This window comes from Alosa pseudoharengus, unplaced genomic scaffold (assembly GCF_046254945.1).
Source record: "Alosa pseudoharengus isolate Yale_2024_CS ecotype anadromous, Long Island Sound unplaced genomic scaffold, YU_APseudo_1.1 YU_APseudo_1.1_scf_3, whole genome shotgun sequence".
In the NCBI taxonomy this organism is placed as follows: domain Eukaryota; kingdom Metazoa; phylum Chordata; class Actinopteri; order Clupeiformes; family Clupeidae; genus Alosa; species Alosa pseudoharengus.
In genome coordinates, this window is record NW_027468718.1 from 46,866,565 (window position 1) to 46,890,110 (window position 23,546).

Genomic DNA, 23,546 nt, shown 5'->3' on the forward strand with positions numbered 1-23,546 from the left:
AAGAAAATATTATAATAACTGTAATATCTGTCAGCAGCTTGCTTACCAGCGTTTCCCCTAGGTCTACTTCGCAAAAGTTGTGAAATATAACCGCATATTTTTTGAATGTCGGCTACTGGCTAGCCTACATAAAAAAAACGTGCGTTCATAATAACGTGCGTGCTTGAGATGAAACCAGCAGTTTTCAGCAGGATCATGTGAGGAGGACTTGTCTCTTAATTAATTTAAAACAATTTTAATTTACAATGTTTCAGTCAAGCTTTGGTTCAGTCAAGTCAAGCTTTGGTTGGTTTAGATACAACTGGAATGCAAAATGTAAAGTAGTGGATTAACTTTAATTTGCTGTGCTGCATATAGATAGATAGATAGATAGATAGATAGATACTTTATTGATCCCCAGGGGAAATTCAAGGTCTCAGCAGCATACATACAACACAAACACATTCTTTAACAGCAGAAAGAGTAATTAAAGTATATAATATAAAAACACAACTAAGCAGTAAGGACAGTAGAAGATAAGAATATGCTAAATATACTAAAATACAAATATACTAACACTTAATACAATATATAAAAATATACTAAAATACAACTTACAAAAATACAAATTATACTAACACTTAATCTAAATCAATTCTAAAAACAGTATCCACATAGTGGTGATTAATAAATCAGAGGCGCTTGCAATGACTGAGGCAGGGACTAAGCCTGTGATTCTCTGTGCATGTAAGGTATGGTAAGGTGCTCTAAGGTGCTCTGTGTGAATGAGTGTCATGGTGGTAGTGCAATGCTGATAGTGGTCATGGTGACAGTGCAAATGAGTAAGTCAACAGTGCAACAATGCAGAAATAAAGTAAAGTCTATATATCTATATATTTAACTATTAAGAAAATGTATAAGTTTGGCCACAGTTTGCTGTGGCATGGAGGGGGGGGGGGGTTATGCATATGTGCTAATGTGCTAATATAGCACGCAAACAGTGAGGCATAAAGACAGTGGTATAAGTGGCTAGTGGACAGACAGTACCAAACATGGAGGGGGTGAAGAGGCAGGCAGACTATGCAGAAAAGTCTATCTCTCCTCTTCCCTTAAGTGAGGCATTGAACAGTTCAATTGCCCTGGGGACAAATGACTTTCTCAGTCTGTCAGTTGTGCAAGGCAGTGAGCGAAGTCTCCAGCTGATCAGGCTCTTCTGCTTAACAATAGTGCTGTGGAGTGGGTGACACTCATTGTCCAAGATGTTGATCAGTTTGTTCAGGGTCCTTTTGTCAGATAGTGAAGTGATGCACTCCAGTTCAGCTCCCACTACAGAGCCAGCTTTCCTTACCAGCCTGTCAATTCGCCCCACATCCTTCTTCCTTGTGCTTCCTCCCCAGCATACTACTGCATAGAAGAGGACGCTGGCAACAACAGACTGGTAGAACAGTCTGAAGATATGGGACAATAGTAAATTATATAAAGTAGGCCTATTAAAATATTTAAATAGCTTAGTCTAACTTTGAACAAAAATATTAAAGGGAATCCAGTCCAGTGCACATGTCTTTGGCAAGTAGCCTAGGCTACTACAGACACAGGTGAAGAACAGTCAGCCTCAGCCAGTAAGCACAACCAAATATGTACGGCCAGCTTCAAAAGCAAGCAGCCCAGACCCTAACATTGGGCATTTATAGCTGTGAAGGTAATTCACAAACAATTATTTTTCTTTCGCCAAAATATATTTGGTAACTTCCGTAGACATCCAAAATGGGGTGGGGGTTAAAATTAGTAGAAAAAACTATTGCATAACACAGTTTTAAGTTGTCATATGTATGTTTTTGCTGTGGTATTGTCTTAATTTTTCTATTTAGATGTCTTGAAAAGGTCTTAAAAGTCGTTAAATTTGCTCTTGGAAAATGTGCAGATACCCTGTAAGAACATCGTACACTTGCCAAAACCCCTCCACCAGCAGCCCGTCAAATGACCTTAGCGGCATCGTTTTCAAAACGATGAAAACGTTTGCACTTTATTGCACTTTAGTTTATTGTACTTTAGTTATTTGAATTCTGTTCAGTTCTATTTCATATTTGTTGTAATTTTGTTTTTGCTTTGTTTGAATAAAAAAATAGTCTTATTTCATTGTGGTTAATCACTCCTTCTCTTCCTGCTCAATCCAACCTCTCTCTACTCTGTGCCCTCTTCCTGCTCAATCCAACCTCTCTCTACTCTGTGCCCTCTTCCTGCTCAATCCAACCTCTCTCTACTCTGTGCCCTCTTCCTGCTCAATCCAACCTCTCTCTACTCTGTGCCCTCTTCCTGCTCTCTCTTACTCTGTGTGCTGCTTGCCCTCTTCCTGCTTGAAGATGTTTGGTATGCTACAGCCAGCTCGTGAACAGACCGCAACATAAAGGGAGACAACAACAGGTTCAAATGTAACCCTTTATTAATATCGATTGATACCAACATTAACAAACTTAAGTGTCATGGGGAAATGAGTGTTGAAGTGTGTGTGTGTGCGTGAATGCAAATGGTGTATCAGTATTAGCATGTAAGATGAATAAGTGGAAGGCAAAGGGGGAAATAGAAATAAAGAGGAGAGAAAGAATAACGTGCCAGTGTAGAGAAATATCAAAGTGCCTGCAAGAAAGGAGGAAAAAGTGCCTGCCGAGAGAGAGAGAACACCCCCTTTACAGCCCCACCTCCCAATACAGGTGCACCTAATGTAATAGCCTAACCAGGCCCAGCCCTGCCCGTGCACTGACAGGCCAGGACCTGAAGGGGGCACAGGGGGTTGTAAAAGGTATGAACCATGTGAAATGTTCAGCCTGTGATTCAATGTCCTGTTTGCTATATGTTATTGAAATGCTATTCTGGCCCTACAAGTCAATGGTTTATTTTAAAGCTCACATTAATAATATATTTTATCCATCCACACACGCACACACACACACACACACACACAGGAACTGGAGTAGGACTGAAGAAGCATGGACTATGGAGTATTTTCCCCAATATACCACATGATGGGGCCATTTTGCTTATTTTGTGGAAGTCCCCTGTCAAACATGCCTTAAATGCCTTGAACATACCTGCCTTCAAAGCATACTTTATGATTCTGCTGACATGGTTAGAATTAAACACTCTTGGAAGTACCTTATTTTGCAGTAATGCTTTAAACATTGGAAAAAAAAATACAAGTGCTTGATGACTGCCAATTCACACAGTCAAGATATCAAAGGGATAAGTTAGTTGAATGATGTCAATTCTCAGGCGACAAAAGGAATATGAAATACAACAGTTGTAGAGTTTTACTTAAAGTGCCTGAATAAAGCACATATGAGTGAGTCAAGGGAGCAACATCAGTCATTTGAGGATACTGAGCTACAGGCTTTGAGCTGTCCGTGTACTGGTGCACTTCTTCATGGGGCTACATGTGACATTTTTACAAGCTTTTAAGAATGCCATTTTATACTCACCTCACTCATTGTTTACCACAGTGAAGAATGAAAGAAATAAATAAAAATAATAAGAAAGACAGGAAATATGAATGAATGAAGGAATTAATGAATGAATCGATCAATAAACTGTCAATCAATGAAAAATGAATGAATATCCAACCACATTCTCCTCACCGACAATATGCTATTGTTCTTCCTCTTTTGTAGCCTACTGATAAAAGGCTATTCTTCCTCTATCATGACACAGATATAGCAGCCACACTTCCTCTATTGGGGATGGTGCTCAGCTCCCATGGTATACACAGCCTACTCACACACTAACTGGGGCACAGCAAGTTTATTTGCTTTCGCCTTTTCTCTCTACCCCCCCTCCCCCTCCTCCTCTTTCTCTCTGTTTGAAGTCCACGCACATGGGCAGTGCACATACGTTAGTTAACCAGTGACAGTCAGGAAGAACAAGCAAACGGGCTGCAAGTAGTTTGCCTTTGTTGTATGGGCACACCTCCAGGGAGTGTTTGTCCTGAGCCTGCTAATAGCTGGGAGGGGCTGCGCCAACCACACATGGTGTGTGTGTGTGTGTGTATATGTGTGTGTGTATATGTGTGTGTGTATGTGTGTGTGTGTTTAGGAAGATGTGTGTGTGTGTGGGGGGGGGGGGGTCTACATCATTATCAGGAAAGGAACTCTGCACAGATGGTTGGAGGAGAGAGGGTGAGTTGTTGCTGCTGCAGGCACGTATGCATTGTGTTGGTCGGTTGTTGTTGTTGTTGCTGCTGCTGCAGTACCTGCACCTTGCCCCTCTCTTAACACACATGATAAACTATAGATAAGGTAGCCTAAGATAAGGCAACTTTAATGTCCCCGAGGGGCAATTGGTTTTAACAGCTAGTAGATTGCTAATATGCAAAGCAAAATAAAATATTGTGCCAGCCTTGACTCTTAATGTCAGCCTAAAAATATACCTTATATGTCCTGTCCTGAACTAGTTCCCACACTCCTTTAGTCTCTCTGATGCCACAGCAGGCATCCTGACCTTCTGTAGACCTTTAGATCTGGGCTATAGGCGCAGCTGCTGTGACATTTGACCTCTACCCGATGGCGCACAGGGCTGCTCAGCATGTTTATTGAAACAACACACAAGTTGCCTAAAGGCAACCAATGGGCAAGCGACACTGAGCAGCGCTTAAATAGCTATTCGGCACGAGTTGATTGCATTTGATTGTGGCGTTTTTTGTTTGTTAGTTTTTTATCAGGGAAAATGGGATCACACAGTAGTGTAGCCTAACCCACAATTGAGCAAATTATGTGGACGTGCAATCAAAAGATGTTAGTGCTGATCGAGTGATGCGATTGCGAGCTAAGGTGCAGTTGGTTGTTCTCATGAGTGGCGCGCATTAATCATCTATTAGGCTTCAACATTCAGGGGAATGAAGATAAAATTGGGAGTGGTGGTCGGCGGAATGCTGCCATTTTTTCCCTAAGATAAATTATTTAATCAGTCTCTGTTACATTTGTTTTGTCATATTCCTCTGTGGTATGGAGAGGTTCACCTGCTTATTCAGTGTTCCCACAGCTTTGTGTCGTGTCTCTTCCTTTATCCAATGAAAACCCCCAAGTCACTCATACCTACTTCCGGACGTGGACTCCTACCGCTGCGGAGTAGCTTTCAGTTCTCAGTGCCTGCGCTACTCAGAAGACGGATCGTCATGAACCATGTGTGTCGTTGCCGGTCGCGTTGGATTACAAAAGTATCATTCTGAGGATTTTTCTACGGATAAACAGCAGATCACAACTAAAGTCCTGAGAAGTAGTGGATATCGGCAAGAGTTGCGCTCTGTTGAACATAAGGAAATATCACGGGAGCGTTCAGTATTCCGTGTGAGGCGTGGATGACAAAGAGATTTATTTGAGTGGGAAAGTAGCCTGTGCACCTCGCCAAGATGGAAGAGATCTTCTTTGCTTCTTTTATTGTGTTAGCAACTTTAGGTGAGCCTGCTCTTTTTAATATTGGATATATATTTGGAACGTTTAAATTTTAGTTCAGCATACATTTCGGAAGATTCCCAATCTCTTGTGCGTTCGCGCGGGGCTTGGTGTCTTGAATGTCTTTCTGGTGATGATGACTTCATTTAACGTTATTGTTAAATTGATAGAAAGATGTTTACGTTTATTTGGCATAGATGCTTTGACAATGCAAGCAAATGGGCTATAAGACAAACAAGTCTCGCGGGATACCAAGTCAAACCTTTTAATCATATATCCTGAAACGGACAGAGTTATTTAGACCCTTGGGCATGATGAACTTAAGTGGCAAACTGTCTAACAGGTGCTTGTTTACAGTATTCTTTTCAGCTTTAGCTGATCATAGACTACTAGACTGTGTGTGTGTGTGTGTGTGTGTGTGTGTCAGAGGGACCAGAGTGGACAACTGACTATGACAAACCTGTGTGATACAATATCTTACAGGTGTTACACAATATTATTTTCCACTATAGCTGTTTTCTGGGCAGTGAACGTTTCTTCTGCCTTGCTGAAAAAAGGCAATGGGCTGTTTTCTATTTGCTGCGGAAACATGCTACTGTGTTAGGTCATGCAGGCACCAGTAGGCCTACCACACACAAGAGTAAGGCTAAATAATAGGCTATTCTGTGCCTATAGTAATATAACCATATCTTGTGATGTCAAGGTACAGTTTTTGTGTGTGTGTGTGTGTGTGTGTGTGTGTGTGTGTGTGTGTGTGTGTGTGTGTGTGTGTGTGTGTGTGTGTGTGTGTGTGTGTGTGTGTGTGTGTGTGTGTGTGTGTGTCCTACAGTGTGACAGAAAAAGGGAGAGGGAGGAACGGCCTTAAATGCTTAAATAACACTGAGGTCTGACCATTGCAAGTTGTGGCAGGCTTATATTGTAATTGTTGTCCATAATTATATACACACACACACACACACACACACACTTGGCTCGTTCACCAGGAAAGGGGTCATCTTGAAAATGGGTAGCACTAGGGCAGCGTGCCGGGTCAGGTGAGTGAGTCATGGTGCAGGGTCATGGTGCAGGGTCAGGTGAGTGAGTCATGGTGTTCCTCTTGCATTCCTGGGCCATAATGACGGCTCTTAACTGAAGGTGTGAAGGTAGAATGTGGACTCGGTGTGGTCTAGATGTAGCTAGCCATCACCTCTGGTTGTCACACCATCTCACACACAGACTCACAGACACACATACACAGACTCACAGACACACATACACAGACTCACAGACACACATACACAGACTCTCAGACACACATACACAGACTCACAGACACAGACTCACAGACACACACACACAGACACACATACACAGACTCACAGACACGCACTGTAGCCAGTTATTGAGAGTTTGTATGAAGGTGTCAGTGTGGTTATTTTTGGAAATGTTTACTGAAGGATCAACACATTCATTGTGTGTGTGTGTGTGTGTGTGTGTGTGTGTGTGTGTGTGTGTGTGTGTGTGTAGGTGTGTGTGTGTGTGTGTGTGTGTGTGTGTGTGTGTGTGTGTGTGTGTGTAGGTGTGAGGCTGTTCATGGGAATGAAAGGAATGTGTAATGGAACTGTGAGTTGCAGCAGTACTGCAGTGTCACAGCTGATATGCCGACACATACCTGTCCACACAGGACTGCCAACAAGCATGCTGTGACTCAGACCACCAGAGTCCCACATCCCAGGCTCACCGGGAGAATTACCTTGTGTGTGTGTGTGTGTGCGTGTGCGTGTGCGTGTGATAGCTCAGTATTGACATGCTTTCTTCAGGGAGTTTCACTTCACTGTGTTTTTCTCAGCTTGCTTGCCGTCACCCTGCCCTGTTACCTGTAGCGCAGCCTTGCTTGAACAAGCCCTGCCCTGTTACCTGTAGCGCAGCCTTGCTTGAACAAGCCCTGACTTGCTCCACGCCTCGCTCCCTTGTATCACTCTGTCACTGCTCTACCTCTCCTCTCCTCCCTCTCTCTGTTTCTTTCTCCCATTCTCCGTTTACACCCTCGAGAAGTGGGTGTCTCAACCTGTTCTCTGTGTGCACCCCCCCCCGCCAACCACTGTCTGATATTTAAGTGCCAAGGTGCCTTGAAATGTTTTATTTCCAATGTCAAAGCACCTTCTCTGTGCAAGTGAGAGTTTCACGGTCATCTTGTATGGCTAAGAGCGCTCTTGGCAGTACGCTAGATCAGCTGTCCCCTAATAAGGACACATAAGATCCATTTTACCATAAAAGGTGAGAGTGGTCAGAATGCCACCGATTGGTGTCTGTCATTGTGTTAATCTCTGCTCCTGTTCTTATTATGACCGCCAATGATTCCCGGGACACTGAAAGACCGGGGTAGACGAAACTTGGTGGGCATGTAACCCCATATGGATAGCATGGAACCATCGTTTTTCGTTTTGATCTGTAGCCCCCCCACTGGACTGCACCCCCCGAAAGGAGGGTAGGGCAGACACAGTTTTCTGTGAATATCTCGAGAACCGTAAGGTGTAGGAGGACCATTTTTTTTTGTATGTTGATCTCAAGGGGCCATGTCAACCCATTCCATAACCACTCATTTCATGTATAGCGCCACCTAGTTAAACACAAAAAAGTAAAAATGAGGTGTTGTAATCGCAGGTATCTGTGACCTAACATAGTCAAAACTGCACGAAATTGGAAGTGTAGGATCATTATGACACCCTCTGAATGCACGCCAAGTTTCGTGGAATTCCGTTCATGGGGGGCCACACAATAAATTCATTTATGTTACTATACACCAACTGGCCTGTAGGTGGCCGGAGACAGTTTTCTGTGAATATCTCGAGAACCGTAGGGCCTAGGAGGTCCACCTTTTTTTTGTATGTTGCTCTTATGGGGGCACGTCAACCCATCCCATTACCACTTATTTCATGTATAGCGCCACCAGGTTAAAAATTAAAAAGCAAAAAATTAGGTGTTTTCATCACAATATCTCTGGCTGACATGGTCAAAACTGCACGAAATTGAAAGTGTAGGATCATTATGACACCCTCCGAATGCATGCCAAGTTTTGTGAACTTTCGTTCATAGGGGGCTTACAATAAAATAATTTATGTGTACATTTAGTGACCGTACACCAACAAGGATTCCCGGGACACTGAAAGACCAGGGTACACGAAACTTGGTGGGCATGTAACCCCACATGGATAGCATGGAACCGTCGTTTTTCGTTTTGATCTGTAGCCCCCCCGCTGTACTGGACCCCCCGAAAGGAGGGTAGGGAAGACACAGTTTTCTGTGAATATCTTGAGAACCGTAGGGCCTAGGATGACCAATGTTTTCCGTATGTTTGCCTCCAGGGGTCATGTTAACCTATTCCATGTGCACACATGTGCATAAACAGATACACACGCACACACATACATTCACAGTAATCATACGTATGACACATACTCACACAGTAGACATATGTACGCATGCATGCACATGCACAAACACACATACGCAGGCAAACACACAAGCACGCACACACACACACACACACACACACACACACACACACCCACACACATAAACATAAACGTGTACACGCACACATGCACACAATTCAAGAATTTCTTCTTTTTCAAGAATTATGAACAGGCAAGATGGGGGTGGGGTTGTATAAAATGAATTTTACATGTGAAATCTATGAACTAATCATGTTTTGGTACTTGTTGTCTAGCAGATACCAGTGAGAATTGAGTGTGGCTAATGCAATTTAGTGAGACAGTTAGAATCATATAGGCCTTTCAGCGTGATTTATTTTTGTGGAAAAAATGTGCTGGACTGGGCGGCGGTCATATTTTGTACCGCTCTGCGGTACATCTAGTTAAGTATTTGTTTAGGGATTGCAATCTAGTTTGTGTATGTGTGTAGAGTTAATGTCATGCATTACTTAAGTCTCAGACTCCTGAGCACTTTGTCAGGTAGGGTTTTGTATATTATCTTTTGCCTTCTACAGTAAGTTAATGATTTTGTGGCTGTGTGTGTGTGTGCAGAGGGAGACATATGTTGGCCCTCTGGCCCAGGCTAGTACAACAGATGAGACTAATTGTGAGCTCATGGCAGAATTGTCTGCACTCTCGGTGACTGTCTCTCTGAGCAGCGCTCTCCTCTGATGCTTGACTGATGCATCTGTGTTGTCGTCACGGTAACGTACGGTGCGTTGGGAAAGCGATAGACACGAGGGGAGAGGAAGGGAACAGTGTTTTGATGACTCAGCTCTGGTGGTCGAGCCCAGACGGTTGGCTGACAGCAAAGAGTTTGCTTTCAGTGATGTGATGATGAAGAATCTCCATCGTCCAAAGAGTTTGCTTTCAGTGATGTGATGATGAAGAATCTCCATCATCCAAATGCTGTGTTGATCAGATGTTTGACTTCCTTCGTAGCTCTATGTCAATTCATTTTGTCTCAAAAGGTGTGATTATTCCATGAATCAATGTACAGCTTGAACAGTTTTTTTTCCCCAAACTTCTTCAATGTTAGTAAATCTCTCTCTCTCTCTCTCTCTCTCTCTCTCTCTCTCATTCTCTCTCTTTCTCATTCTCTCGTTCTCTAGCTCTATGTGAGGGCAGGGTTGTGAAAGTTCCTGTCGGCCCTTTGGTCCGTGTTGAGGGCCAGGCTGTGTCCCTTCGCTGCGACGTATCCGACTATGAGGGTCCCAGAGATCAGGACTTTGAGTGGACCATGCTGCAAGCGGGGAAGGAGTTACAGGTTGTGTCGACGTTCGACAGCGCGTATCCCGACACCCTCTTGAGGGACCGCGTCTCCAGTGGCGACATAAGCATCAAGAAGCTCAGCGACTCGTCTGTCGAGCTGAAAATCAAGAAGGTTCGAGCCACAGACAGCGCCACCTATAGGTGCAGTACTCCCTCCACGGACACGGCGGCCAAAGGGAACTACTTTGCAGACGTGGCGCTCAAAGGTAAGCCTGAACTCTGCAGAAATTAATAGGAGAGTTGGGATGGATGTTTCATCACAACTTTAGACACTGGTGATAAACACCAACCCTATTGGCCTACATGGACACATTGTGTCTCTCCAGTTAAGTAACTGGAGTCAGTGTATTTAAATGAGTGTTTTTGTTGTTATTGAGTGAATTGGGCAATTATGATATAATTGGAGTCTACGTGCCCAGACAGACAGTGAGATCAGGAGAGCCCAACTCTCTCAGCACGGCTCTCTCAGACTTGTTGCCACTCATCAGTCAGCATCTCTGCTGTTGGGCAAATGGAGTTAGGCTGCAGGGAATGGGGACAGGCTGTGGTAGGAAACTCCTGAACTCCTCAACCTGTGGTGCTGTGCCAATGAAGACTGGATAAAACTATTCATCTCTTCTATGACAAATTCCTCCAGTATTTCTAGTATCTGAGGTCCTACACGCATGCATACTTTCTATCTCTCTTTCTCACTTACACACACACACACACACACACACACACACACACTTCTCCCAACTGCCTCCCAGCTCAACACACACCCTCCTTTCTACAGGCTCCCTTAGTTTCGGATTCCCGAAGGATGAGGTTATTTCAGGTTGTTCTGAACCTTAAGCAATTTTTAAAGCCTTCCTCTGCATCATCAGTGGGTGGTTTTATTGCTCGAAATGATCAAAAAAGTAACCAAACAAGAAGCACATCTACTGTGTTATAAAACACACCAGCATTTCGTTTTTACATGGAAAGACTCCAATTCATTTTCTAGAAGAGTGTTGTGGGAATGTTTTGTGGACGTCCTGTTTGAAGGGAAGTCACTTCAGGCTTCAGCTCTTTCTGGGTGTCCTCTCCATTCAGACTCTCTCAGATTTAGTTCATGGAAGTGGCTTCAATGTTTAGGGAAGTATCACAATTGCTGGGTATGAGGTCAAGGTCTCTGGTCATCGCTGCCTTCTCTGTCTTACCGTCACAGTTATCTGCAAATCACAGGAATTATGGGGAGGTTCCCGGAAGAGCCTTGTACACACAAACACACACACACACACAAACACACACACACACACACAAACGCACACACAAACAGTGGAACAGTCAATAACATGATTCATATCTACCTTAATCTCCTTTTGGTATGTGTGTGTGTGTGTGTGTAATGGGGGGAGGAGATGTGTGTTATGCATGCCATGATTAGTTGGTGATTAGCTGCCATGGTAATATCCTGTTTGTAGGCCTCATATAAAATGCCCCTCTGGCGTCTTGGTGGTCTGTGGAGTCATAGAGCTCAAATAGAGACACTTCCTTTTATGTTGAAATAATGTACACCATCCTGCTAGTGAACCCCAAAGGCCACTGTCAGTTTGAAATCAACGGTTTAGAAGTGAATATTTGCTCTGGCGGTCTGCTGGTCTTTTGCTCATTGGTTTTCTGTCAAGCCATTGGTGGGATACAGACAAATGTCCCCCCGTTATCTCACTTCCTCCTTTTCTTTAATCTCTTCACCTATACTTCATTCATTTTTTTGGATGTTACTAGTATGTAATTTTCAATTTACCATGTCATTGTCACCTTATTTTATGATGTAGATCTCTATTTTATGTGTAGCTGTATTTTAGTAACAGCTTTTAACATCTGCGTTTTCTGATTACAGTGATAGGGGACAGCCTGAGGGTGGCGCCGTCCATCCCAAAGCCCGTGGTGTCTGAAGGGGACCAGCTGGAGCTTCACTGCAACACCACCAGAGCGTTCACCGAGCACACCTCCCTGTCCGTCACATGGTCCCACAAGCAGGGCGGCTCGCCAGCGTCGGAGATCCTGACCTTCGGCCCTGACGACAAGGTCACGGTGGCCGCTGGTTCTGCCCAGCGCTATGCAGACGGCGGGTTCCGCTTGGACCTGCGTGGAGGCGGGTTCTACGGGCTGGTTCTGTCTGGGGCCCGGCCAGAGGACCAGGGGAAGTACGTGTGCACGGCCAGAGAGTGGGTGAGGCAGGCCGGAGGCTCCCTGGACAAGATTCTGGAGAAGAGTGAGGAGATGGGCACGCTCACCGTCAAACCTACAGGTGTGTATGTGTTTGGACAAAGGCCAAAGATCATGAGGCATTTCCCCGTCAGACACGCCTGTCTTTGTATGTTCGTGAGTATATGTCTGCACATGCACCCAACGGTTCTGGATAATAATGCAAAGCTTAGTCATTGATTAATCAGCACTCTCTTAGCAGTAACACCATTTGTGGTCGGTGTCTTTATTCATTCACCCAACACTTCAGGAAGCTAACGCAAAGCTTAGTCATACCTCAATAGGTTCTCATTTAGCCATATCGCCCATATGCCTGGTCACTGAGGCTTGTGATGAGATAATGTAGCCAGGAAAAGCTGCTGGTAGGTTTCAGTGGAGATGAAGCCTGCAGAGCCACACCTCACACTCCATGCCGCGTCCTGCCGGGCCCTTCCCCTAGTGACACAGGCGTGAGGTATGCTGACAGGGACTGGCAGGCCCAGGAGCCTATGAGATCAGAATCAGGTCAGGACGGATTCAGCCCTGATGGAGCACTCACTAACGGTGGATATTTCAGCGTGAGTGTGTACAACTGATTCATGTCATTCGTGCTAGCTGCCATTCGGAATGGCTCTGACCCTGATTTATCCCACGTATGAGCAAAGTCACCTAATCTATTCTAAATGTAACCTGCATTGCGTTGGCAAGCACAATCCCTAGTGTCAGACTCACAACCTTGGGAATGGGAGGCAGGAATGCTAGCAAAGTGGCTAATAAGGGTGCTGGGAAGTGAGGTTTATAGCTGGTTAGAAAAACCTGTTTCCAAGCACAGCACAGCAACTTCAGATTTGGCACAATTCCACTCGATTCATGCCATTGGACTCAATGTGGCACAGATTGTGAATTGAAAGAAATCTGTCTGTTTCCGTTTAAGTCTAAGCTTCCAGAACTGATTTGGCCCGGCCAAACATAATGCAAAATGACCTGGCAAAATTAATCTGATCTGACCATTTGGCTCACATCAAATCAATTCATACCATTGGAATGGGTCTGAAAGGCCAGAACTTGGAACAGTCTTAACTGTCCCATTCCAAATTGGCGTGGTCAAGACCGATCTGGCCCTGACATGGCCCAGAGGTGGCTCAAATGTACCAGATCTCCAACACTTTATTCTATACATTTTTCTTAAGCGTTGCAGAGACCAGTGCCGACATCAGTGAGGGGCACTCCACTTTCGGCATTTGATTACTTTGACAATATTATTCTCCATACAACCATATATATCCATATATATCGCCATATATATCCATATACATCTCCATACAACCATATATATCCATATATATCTCCATATATATCCATATATATCCATATATATCTCCATATATATCCATATATATCCATATATATCTCCATATCTCTCCATATATATCTCCAGATATCTCCATATATATCTCCATACAACCATATATATCCATATATCTCTCCATACAACCAGATATATCCATATATATCTCCATATATATCCATATATATCTCCATACAACCATATATATCCATATATCTCTCCATACAGCCAGATATATCCATATATATCTCCATATATATCCATATATATCTCCATATATATCCATATATATCTCCATACAACCATATATATCCATATATATCTCCATATATATCCATATATATCCATATATATCTCCATATCTCTCCATATATATCTCCAGATATCTCCATATATATCTCCATACAACCATATATATCCATATATCTCTCCATACAACCAGATATATCCATATATATCTCCATATATATCCATATATATCGCCATATATATCCATATACATCTCCATACAACCATATATATCCATATATATCTCCATATATATCCATATATATCCATATATATCTCCATATATATCCATATATATCCATATATATCTCCATATCTCTCCATATATATCTCCAGATATCTCCATATATATCTCCATACAACCATATATATCCATATATCTCTCCATACAACCAGATATATCCATATATATCTCCATATATATCCATATATATCTCCATACAACCATATATATCCATATATATCTCCATACAACCATATATATCCATATATCTCTCCATACAGCCAGATATATCCATATATATCTCCATATATATCCATATATATCTCCATATATATATCCATATATATCTCCATACAACCATATATATCCATATATATCTCCATATATATCCATATATATCCATATATATCTCCATATCTCTCCATATATATCTCCAGATATCTCCATATATATCTCCATACAACCATATATATCCATATATCTCTCCATACAACCAGATATATCCATATATATCTCCATATATATCCATATATATCTCCATACAACCATATATATATCCATATATATCTCCATACAACCATATATATCCATATATCTCTCCATACAACCAGATATATCCATATATATCTCCATATATATCCATATATATCTCCATACAACCATATATATCCATATATATCTCCATATATATCCATATACATCTCCATACAACCATATATATCCATATATATCTCCATATCTCTCCATATATATCTCCAGATATCTCCATATATATCTCCATACAACCATATATATCCATATATCTCTCCATACAACCAGATATATCCATATATATCTCCATATATATCCATATATATCTCCATACAACCAGATATATCCATATATATCTCCATATATATATCCATATATATCTCCATACAACCATATATATCCCTATATATCTCCATATATATCCATATATAGCTCCATATATATCTCCATATATATCCATATATATCCATATATATCTCCATATATATCCATATATAGCTCCATATATATCCATATATATCCATATATATCTCCATATATATCCATATATATCCATATATATCCATATATATCCATATATATCTCCATGCGCCAGGAGGCTCAACAACGCGTCACATGTCTCTCTGTTGCCACTCAATTCTATTAAGCCTAATTTGAATCAGAAGTATTTTAATCCCAAAGAGTTCAGATCAAATGCCATTGTACCAGCCACAGACCATGAGAAACTGAATTAAATAAAAGCTTTTTTTGTTTTTTTAAAGAAAGCTGTTTTTAATGCTGTTTAGAAAGCTATTTTTCCCCTGAAGTGGTGCTTGCTCACATGATTATCAGAAATAGTAAATTCCTTACAGTGTGAGGGTCATGAACTGGATAAAAGTGCGGAGTAGATCAAACTAAACCTCTGTGCCTGCTTGCGAGCGGTCTGCAAAACTGCCAGGAAGTTATTTTAGACCTCTTAGTCATTCTTAAGAGGGGGTTTTGTTTATATTTTGTTGTCTTAAGAGGTCAAGTCGCCTAGCTCACTGATTAAACACTTATCCGAGAGTAAGTAAGCAAGCAAACAAACAAATGATTGCATGACCTCCGTGGGGCTGGCAGTCAAAATTGCACCCATATGTGTTTTGGTGTGAAGGAACAGCAGAGCTCAACTAGAGATCAAGCCAGAGACCACCATGACACATATTACTGATGTCTATAGAACCGCTGTGTGTGTGTGTGTGTGTGTGTGTGTGTGTGTGTGTGTGTGTGTGTCTGTGTGTCTGTGTGTGTGTGTGCTCCACACAGTCCCACACTGAATGGTCACTAAACTACACACTACATGCATTATGCACTCTCAGTTTTGTGTATGCAAGATTAGTACATTACTGAAATGGTCTCTTGCTTTCATGCATCCATATCTTAATGACACAGGCGTTCCCAGCTATGACTAGCAAAAGGATCATATCCTGTGTTGGGCCCATTGGTTTTGGCCTTCCTACATTTTGCTCTGAGGAATTGAGTGAACACTGATTCAGGCCTGCGGTTGGATGCAATGTTCTGGAAGCTAGACAGTTGATTAATGTATCCATTGTTTTAATGGGGTGTGCAGTAGAGAAGTTCAAACAGATAAGAACATCAATCAGCGCGAAGGTGGAAGTGAAAGAAGAAGAGATGTTTAGAAATTCCCTTTCATTTTCTTCCTATGGCCCAGCTCTTAGTCAGAGTATGAGTGAGACTCATTTCAGCTCTTAGTCAGAGTATGAGTGAGACTCATTTCAGAAATGTCTGGCATTTTCTCCTCAGGTCAGAGAAGGCTTTATGCAAAGGCAGACCTTGAAAACAAAGGCTTTATCAGAAAGATTGTCAAATGTTATTTTTTCTAGATGTTGACCTTCACAGTTATGCGTATCTGATACAAAATGAATTCTCTCATTTCTCATTTCTGATAATTTTTGAGCAGTCATTCTAGTCTTTCTTTCTTTTTTCTTTCTTTCTTTCTTTGACTTCTCACGGGGCTCTTGACTTAAGGACAGAAAGTGGACAAGGAGAGGTGTCTGTCCTGTTAGCACAGAAGCAGGGCCAGATTTGTCCAGTGTGCCCGCTCCTGTGTGGCTGAGACACTTTTGTCTGAGTTGTCGGTTCAGAGCCCATTGTTCCATTAAACTGCATGTAACAGTAGCTGGTAAATCCTCAGGAGTTTGCCTACTAGAGCTGTGACCTTCATTTGCCATTTCTAACAGATCCTGTCTTGCTTCTCAGACTCAGGTTTTTTTATCTGAGTTCTTTTCTGGCCCAACATCCAATATTATTGCTAATATTATTGCCAGGCATCACATTGGTTGTCAGACTAGTGTAATGTTTTTATATTATCTTTATGTAAGCCATTCACAGACAGAGTAATTCCGCTCTTCCACTCAGTTGTACTACTCTCTCTCTCTCTCTCTCTCTCTCACACTCACTCTCTCTCTCTCTCTCTCTCACACTCACACTCACACTCACACACACACACACACACACACACACACACACACACACATGCCCTTCATGTCTAACACTTCTATCTTCATGTCCCCTCCTCCAGCCAATTCTCTCCAGGTCACTGTGGAGAAGAACACCACCTTAAACATGGAGGACACCCTCAACCTCACCTGCTCCGTGGCTGGCCACCGGGCCTCCTTTGGTCTGGAGGTGGAGTGGCTCATGGGGTCGGACGCGTCCGCCAGCCCACAGGTTGTAGTCCGCATGGACCGGGACGGGACGGTCAGCGGAGGCTCGGCCCAGCTGGCTCTGTCGCGGGTGGCGCCGGGAGACTTTCGACTCGTCGCGCCGAAGGTGGAGCGGTCCAACTCGGGCTGGTACTCCTGCCGTGTGCGGGCCTGGCTGCCCCAGAGCAGCAGCAAGTGGTACCAGGCCGCAGAGGTGACCTCCAACCCGGTCCAGGTTCTGGTGGCCCAGCTCGGTAAGTCCCTGAACCGAACAATGCATACTCCACATCATGGCCACTTTTTGTCTGTTCGCTTCTGATTTTTTTTACATTTTTGAAACATGACCATGTTTGCCAACCTTTTTTTCCCCCTGATATCTTTTCCCTCACCCCCTAAACTAGGGCTGTACAATTTGGGGAAATGGCTCATTGGCGGATGAGATGGATTTCAAAAATCATCATGGGACAAGATTAACCATTGGGGGAGAGAGTTGTAAGCTGTACAACTTACAACTTAATTGCAGCCCTCCCGATTAGCTAATGGCTAAAAGTTCCCATTTCGATTAAAAATCGATTATCGTAATCTTTCAGCCATACTATTAACCAGTGAGTGGGAGCTGTACATTTCACATTCATAGCAGTTGCCATCATAATGGAAAATTTCACTCTAGAATCTATAGACGGCTTAGCCTGGCTAGCGCCACCACTTCTTAATGAGACGTGGTCTGGGAACCAAACGTTCATTTTCTCGTATTTGAAAAAAATGCCCAGATCCGTTTATTGGGTGCCACGGATGTCTATCAAATGCGTCTGTGCATAGCTCATCATCGTATTGCTTTCCCCCCTGTTCTGTGATTGGTCCCCTATCTCAGGCGAAAATTTGCTCCATGGTCTCCAGGCTGCCTTAGCAGCATGAATCAAATCGTGCGCAAGGCAGCATGGGAACACCCAGGCTATAGACGGCTTGTTTGCTGTGTTATCAGTGAAATGGTTGTGCTTGTCACGGTCCATGGCGAGTTTCCTTTTACCACAGCTTCACCTCTGCTGCGGTTCTAGCTCCCTTGTTACGCAAACGGCCATTTCTATTTGATTTTCCACAACCCACTCACCACCATTAAGAACCTCGTAGTGGGTGGCTTCAAGGGGTAATTTGATTTGGCATAGGGATGTTGAGGAAGTTGAGTTTCTGTGTGAGTGTGTGTGTGTTTGAGTTTCTATGATTAGTTTGTTTTTGCACCGGTGTGTATTGGAGTTCTAATGATTGTGTATGTCAGGGAGGAGGGCAACGCTGTGAGAACATCATCTTCAGTGTCAATCTCGTGGTCTCTCTTCAGTCCTGTCTTCACCTGCTCACTTTAAGAACATCATCTTCAGTGTCAATCTCGTGGTCTCTCTTCAGTCCTGTCTTCACCTGCTCACCTGTAAACACAGTGCCAGGTTGACGGACTGAAGCCCAAATACGAGAAGCTTGAGGAAGCAGTCGGGGAATTGTCAGGGAGCAAGTGTACCTGCTTGTTTGTTTGTGTGCGTATGTGTATGTGTGTGAGGAAGAGGGGGTTGTGTGTGAGTCATGTTTTAAAGAACAGTTGTGTGTGTGTGTATGTGTGTATGTGTGTGGGAAAGCGAACCCATCTCCGCCTCTGACATCATCAGAGAGCATGCTGGGAAGCCTCCTTGGGGGAGCAGGAGGCCTAGAAAACCCCCACGGTTTCCTCTCAGAGACTCCATGCTTGCTGTCACTCAGTCAACAGAACAGGCTCGTTTTTTTTTCCCTCTCTCTCTTTCTTTCTTTCTTTCTTTCTGTGAAGAGAAAGAGAGAGTGCCGATGGAGTCTCTGAGAACGTTTGGGGAATTCTGGAGTCGATCTGTCTGTACCCTCACTCCCACAGCTATGCACCGATGGTATCGCTCTCTCTCCCTCCCTCTCTCACTCTCCCTCTTTTTCCACTTGTCTCCCTCTCTCTCTCTCTCTCTCCTGCCCTGATGGGATCTCTTTCTGGCCCTGCCTCTTTCTGTCTTTCCTCTCTCTTGCTCTCACTTCCATTCAGCTATGTTCTCCCTCTCTATCTCCCTCCCTCTATCTCTCTTTCTATCTCTCTCACTCTCTCTCTCTTTCTCGCATGAGGGTAGTGATGTGTGTCTTCTGTTTGAAGTGTACAAAACAAACAGAGGTGTAGAAGGCTAGAACAACCCCTGATCTGTAGACAGCTGTACAAGACAACTCCAACATTGTCATTCACTTATTTACTTATTTATGTAGATGTTGTCTTGTGTATCTCTCTCTCCATCTCTCTCTCTCCATCTCTCTCTCTCAATCTCTCTATCTCTCTCTCTCTCTCTGGCTCTGGTTAATATTCAGGCTCATTTCCACACACTGTGGAGTGTGTGGGCTCCAGGGTGCCATGCTGCATAGTTTTCATCAGCAGTGAAAGAGGAAGCCTCTCTACTGTGCCACTTTCCACTGTAATTGGCCCTCATTGTCCTAATTAATGTTCCGCTGAAATTAGCCTTCGTCTTTCTGGTTTTTAGGTCCTTGAACACACCCGTGCCATTTGTTTCACAGTTTCAGCTTTCTTCTACTCTCTCTCTCTCTCTCTCCCTCTCTCTCTCTCTCTCTCTCGCTTGCTCTCTCTCTCTTGTCTGTTTAAGTTAGTCTTTACATCTTTTCTTTTTTAGATCCTCGAATCCTCTCATGCCACTCCTCTCTCTCTTGTTTTTCTCTCTCTCTGATTCGGGTTTGCTTTGTTGTATTCTGCCCAGTTCAGAGGCGGGTGAAGGGGGATCTTGGAAATCCCCTGTTTTTGCTCAAGCAGTGACTGATTTGTTATGTGCTGGCTGCTATCAGGGAGGGGATGGTGGTGTGGGGGAGGGAGGGGGGGGGGCTGCTCTTTCATAGCTAAGCCCCCAGTAGATGGATTGAGCTGGTGCAAGGACTGGAGCCTGTGGCCAGCAGGGTCTGGTCAGGGGGAAGGGCACATCTCCCATCTCACAGATGCACACAGCGTGTGTGTGTGTGTGTGTGTGTGTGTGTGTGTGGATTGTGTGTGTGTGTGTGTGTGTGTGTGTAAGGGGGGGGGGGGTGTGTGAGAAAGAGAGAGAGAGAGAGACAGAAAGGAGTGGGAGTGAAATAAATTGTGTGTTTGAGTGCTTGAGAGAGTGTGTGAGAGAGACAAGTGAAAGAGGGGGGGTCTCCCATGTCATATTGTTGGTGTGGACTTGGAATTTCACACAGTTCGGCAACCCTGCACAATGTGACGGCCATGCTAATAAAGCTGAATGAAGTAAAGCCAAGACGAGTCGTTGTGTATAGTGGGAGGAGAACAAAGGGATGTAGAGGTATGTGGTGGTGATAGATAGATAGATAGATAGATAGATAGACAGATACTTTATTGATCCCCAAGGGGAAATTCAAGGGGAAATGGTGTAGGGGGAGCTGGGTGGCAAGCTTTGATGCCTGAGAAAACTGTGGGATTGAGTCCTGTGGATAGGAACTCATTAGGTTGGCTTTTGCTAACAATGGAGGATGTAGCATTAAAGGCAGCTATTGGGCCTTGAAATGGATATGAGGTCTACGCAGTGTCCTTGTAGTTTCTTTTGAGACTCTTGCCTTTTTCTGCCTCCTTAACGGAGATATGCTTTGTTATGTCTCTGTTTCTGGCGTTGCCCTTTTATCTGGTGCTACGTTCTTTCACTTTCTGTGTGTATGGACGTGAGTGTGTCCCATTTGTTCTAATGGAGCTCAGACTAAATGCAGAGAGTACCCTCCTAACCCCGTTGTAATCCTGCCTGGGCATCTCACCACTGTTCCAAATACTCACTCGTTCTAGACGCTGTCCACAACAAAGGGTAGAAAGACTCTGATGTAAAAGGGAGAAGAAAAAAACACCCAGGTGCCAATTACCTCAAGCATTCTCTCACAACAACCTCAATGGCGATCTTTTCGAGTTGTCCAGGGAGTGGTGGTTTGTAAGCAGGATGAATGAGATAAGGATGGTAGGCTACTCATGTGGCGTCGCTAGCACAATGCTAATCCCTTCTTCCTTAGTTTTGCAGAGCCTGCTAGCCAGCCAGCAGATCTGCTTTCCCAGGTCTGCTTAGTGTTGCACTTCTTCCTTTCTGGAGCTTTTGGAGTCCCTTTAAACTATGGGCCCCCCCCTTTAAACTATGGGCCCCCCCTTTAAACTATGGGCCCCCCCTTTAAACTATGGGCCCCCCCCTTTAAACTATGGGCTCTTTGCAAAACACAGTAGCGGAAAGTACTTGAACTTTGAGAGCAACAACTTCAATGACTGCTTGAGTCCATGGTAGAAGTCCTGGCATGGGCTTGAGTTTCCCATGAAGCTCTACAAGACATTGCTATTTTGTTGAATGTCTCTGGAGTAGTCTCTCAAGTCTTTACATGCAGCTGCCAAGAGACACTGTCAAGTAGGCTATTTGATGTGCGTAACATTTACAAATGAAAAATAGTTTCTAAACTCTGCTAACTTTGTTACAGCAAGACATTGACACAGGGTTGGTGTTTGTGGTCTCTGCATGTTTGAAGGAATTGAGAAGAAAGTGTTTTGCCTGAACCAAGTTATTTCTCGCAGTCATGCTGGCATATCCGCGTAACCCAATCAAATGGCAAGGGATTTGTCGATCCCAATTAGCCAGTCTCTTTTAAGTTTGCACAGTGAATGCGCTCTCTTCTCATGCGTCGTTTCTTCTCCATGAAAAATTACTCATCTCTTTCTCTGTAATCTCTGAAGAGTCTCACTGCAGAAGTTCAGTGCCTGTGAGTGATGATGGTTTAATCATGACCAGGCATTGGGGCTTTTACTGACATTCTCTCTCCCTCTTTACGGGCGCATAAAGAAACATTGGCCTTCTGAAGGCAGAGTTCCGCTCAAAGGCCAGCGGGTTAAAGGTTAATGGCAGCGTTACGATACTACAGTGGAGCACAGTGATGTGCTCCCCCTGCAGGGGACAAGGGGCCAGCAATGCAGGAGAGAGGGACCTGCTGTGGCATTAATGGAGGGGGGAGGATGGGTTGTGGGGCATGAATGGTGGGTCTCTCTCTCTCACTCTCTCTCTGCAGCTCCAACTTTCACTGGCGCTCATGAGGAAGTAAAAGAGAAAAGGCTCGCTCTCGTTATGTCTGTCCCTCTTTCTCTCTCTCTCTCTCTGTCTTTCTCTCTCTCCCACACACACACTTGGTCTCTCTTTTTCTCTTTCTTTCCTCTCTCTCTCACACACAAACACACACTCTCTCTTTCTCTCTCTTCTTTTCTCCTCTCTCCTCTCTATCCCTTTCCTTCTCTCTCTTCTCATTCCTCTCATTCCTCTCTTCTCTCTCTCCTCTCTGTCTCTTCCTAAGTGGGGTAATGGGTAATAGAGTGCCTGGGAATGGGTCAGAGTCGGACCAGCAGGTTTGTGGAGATTCTGTGAGGCGGTTGTGGAGGTTTGCTGGAACTGCTGCACAATAACAGGTGTGTGTGTGTGTGTGTGTGTGTGTGTGTGTGTGTGTGTGTGTGTGTGTGTGCTTTGGCAAGGCTGTGGATGTGGCTGTGCCGTGTGGGGGGATTCTGTGTGTGAATATTTGTTTGACTCAGTTGCTCAGTTGCTAAGCACAACAAAGACTCGACCACAGAACCCACCAAACCCACCATGGCACACTCTGAGCTAAGACTGTGTTTGTGAGTGTATGTTTATGTGTGTGTGTGTTTGTGAGTGTATGTTTATGTGTGTGTGTGTTTGTGAGCGTTTGTGTATACGTGTGAGTGTGTGTGAGACATAACAATGACAGCTGTGAGAGGGAAGCGGGGCTTTAGGAATCTAAACTCCACAAGGAAGGCGGAAGGCCTAGAGTGCCTAATGAAGGTTGAGCCTCAGCTGTCAGGCCATTGTGCCCCCCCCCCCCACTCCCCACGTCTGTGCAGGGGAACATTGAGGGAGCTGTGCCTATCTGCAGTGGCACCGCGCTGGCTTTAAATAGATGCTAATGAGATGTGCACTCCACTGTGATAACGGTGGATGACACTCCACTCTGCAGCTCCAGCTCTCACTGGCGCTCTTGGGGAAGTAAAAGAGAAAGGGCTCGCTCTCGTTATCTCTATCCCTC

The 23,546-nt window shown here is 44.0% G+C and overlaps 1 protein-coding gene across 1 annotated transcript in view; it reads left to right on the forward strand.

Moving 5' to 3' along the window:
- Positions 1-5,087: 5,087 nt before the first annotated feature.
- Positions 5,088-23,546, forward strand: part of ptgfrna (prostaglandin F2 receptor inhibitor a) — a 39,043-nt gene continuing 20,584 nt past the window's right edge. Inside the window, exons 1-4 of the mRNA XM_076264484.1 lie at positions 5,088-5,420; positions 10,003-10,368; positions 12,027-12,437; positions 17,324-17,701. Coding sequence (XP_076120599.1) covers positions 5,375-5,420; positions 10,003-10,368; positions 12,027-12,437; positions 17,324-17,701 — 1,201 coding nt within the window. The 5' untranslated portion in view covers positions 5,088-5,374. The remainder of the gene's footprint in view (positions 5,421-10,002; positions 10,369-12,026; positions 12,438-17,323; positions 17,702-23,546) is intronic.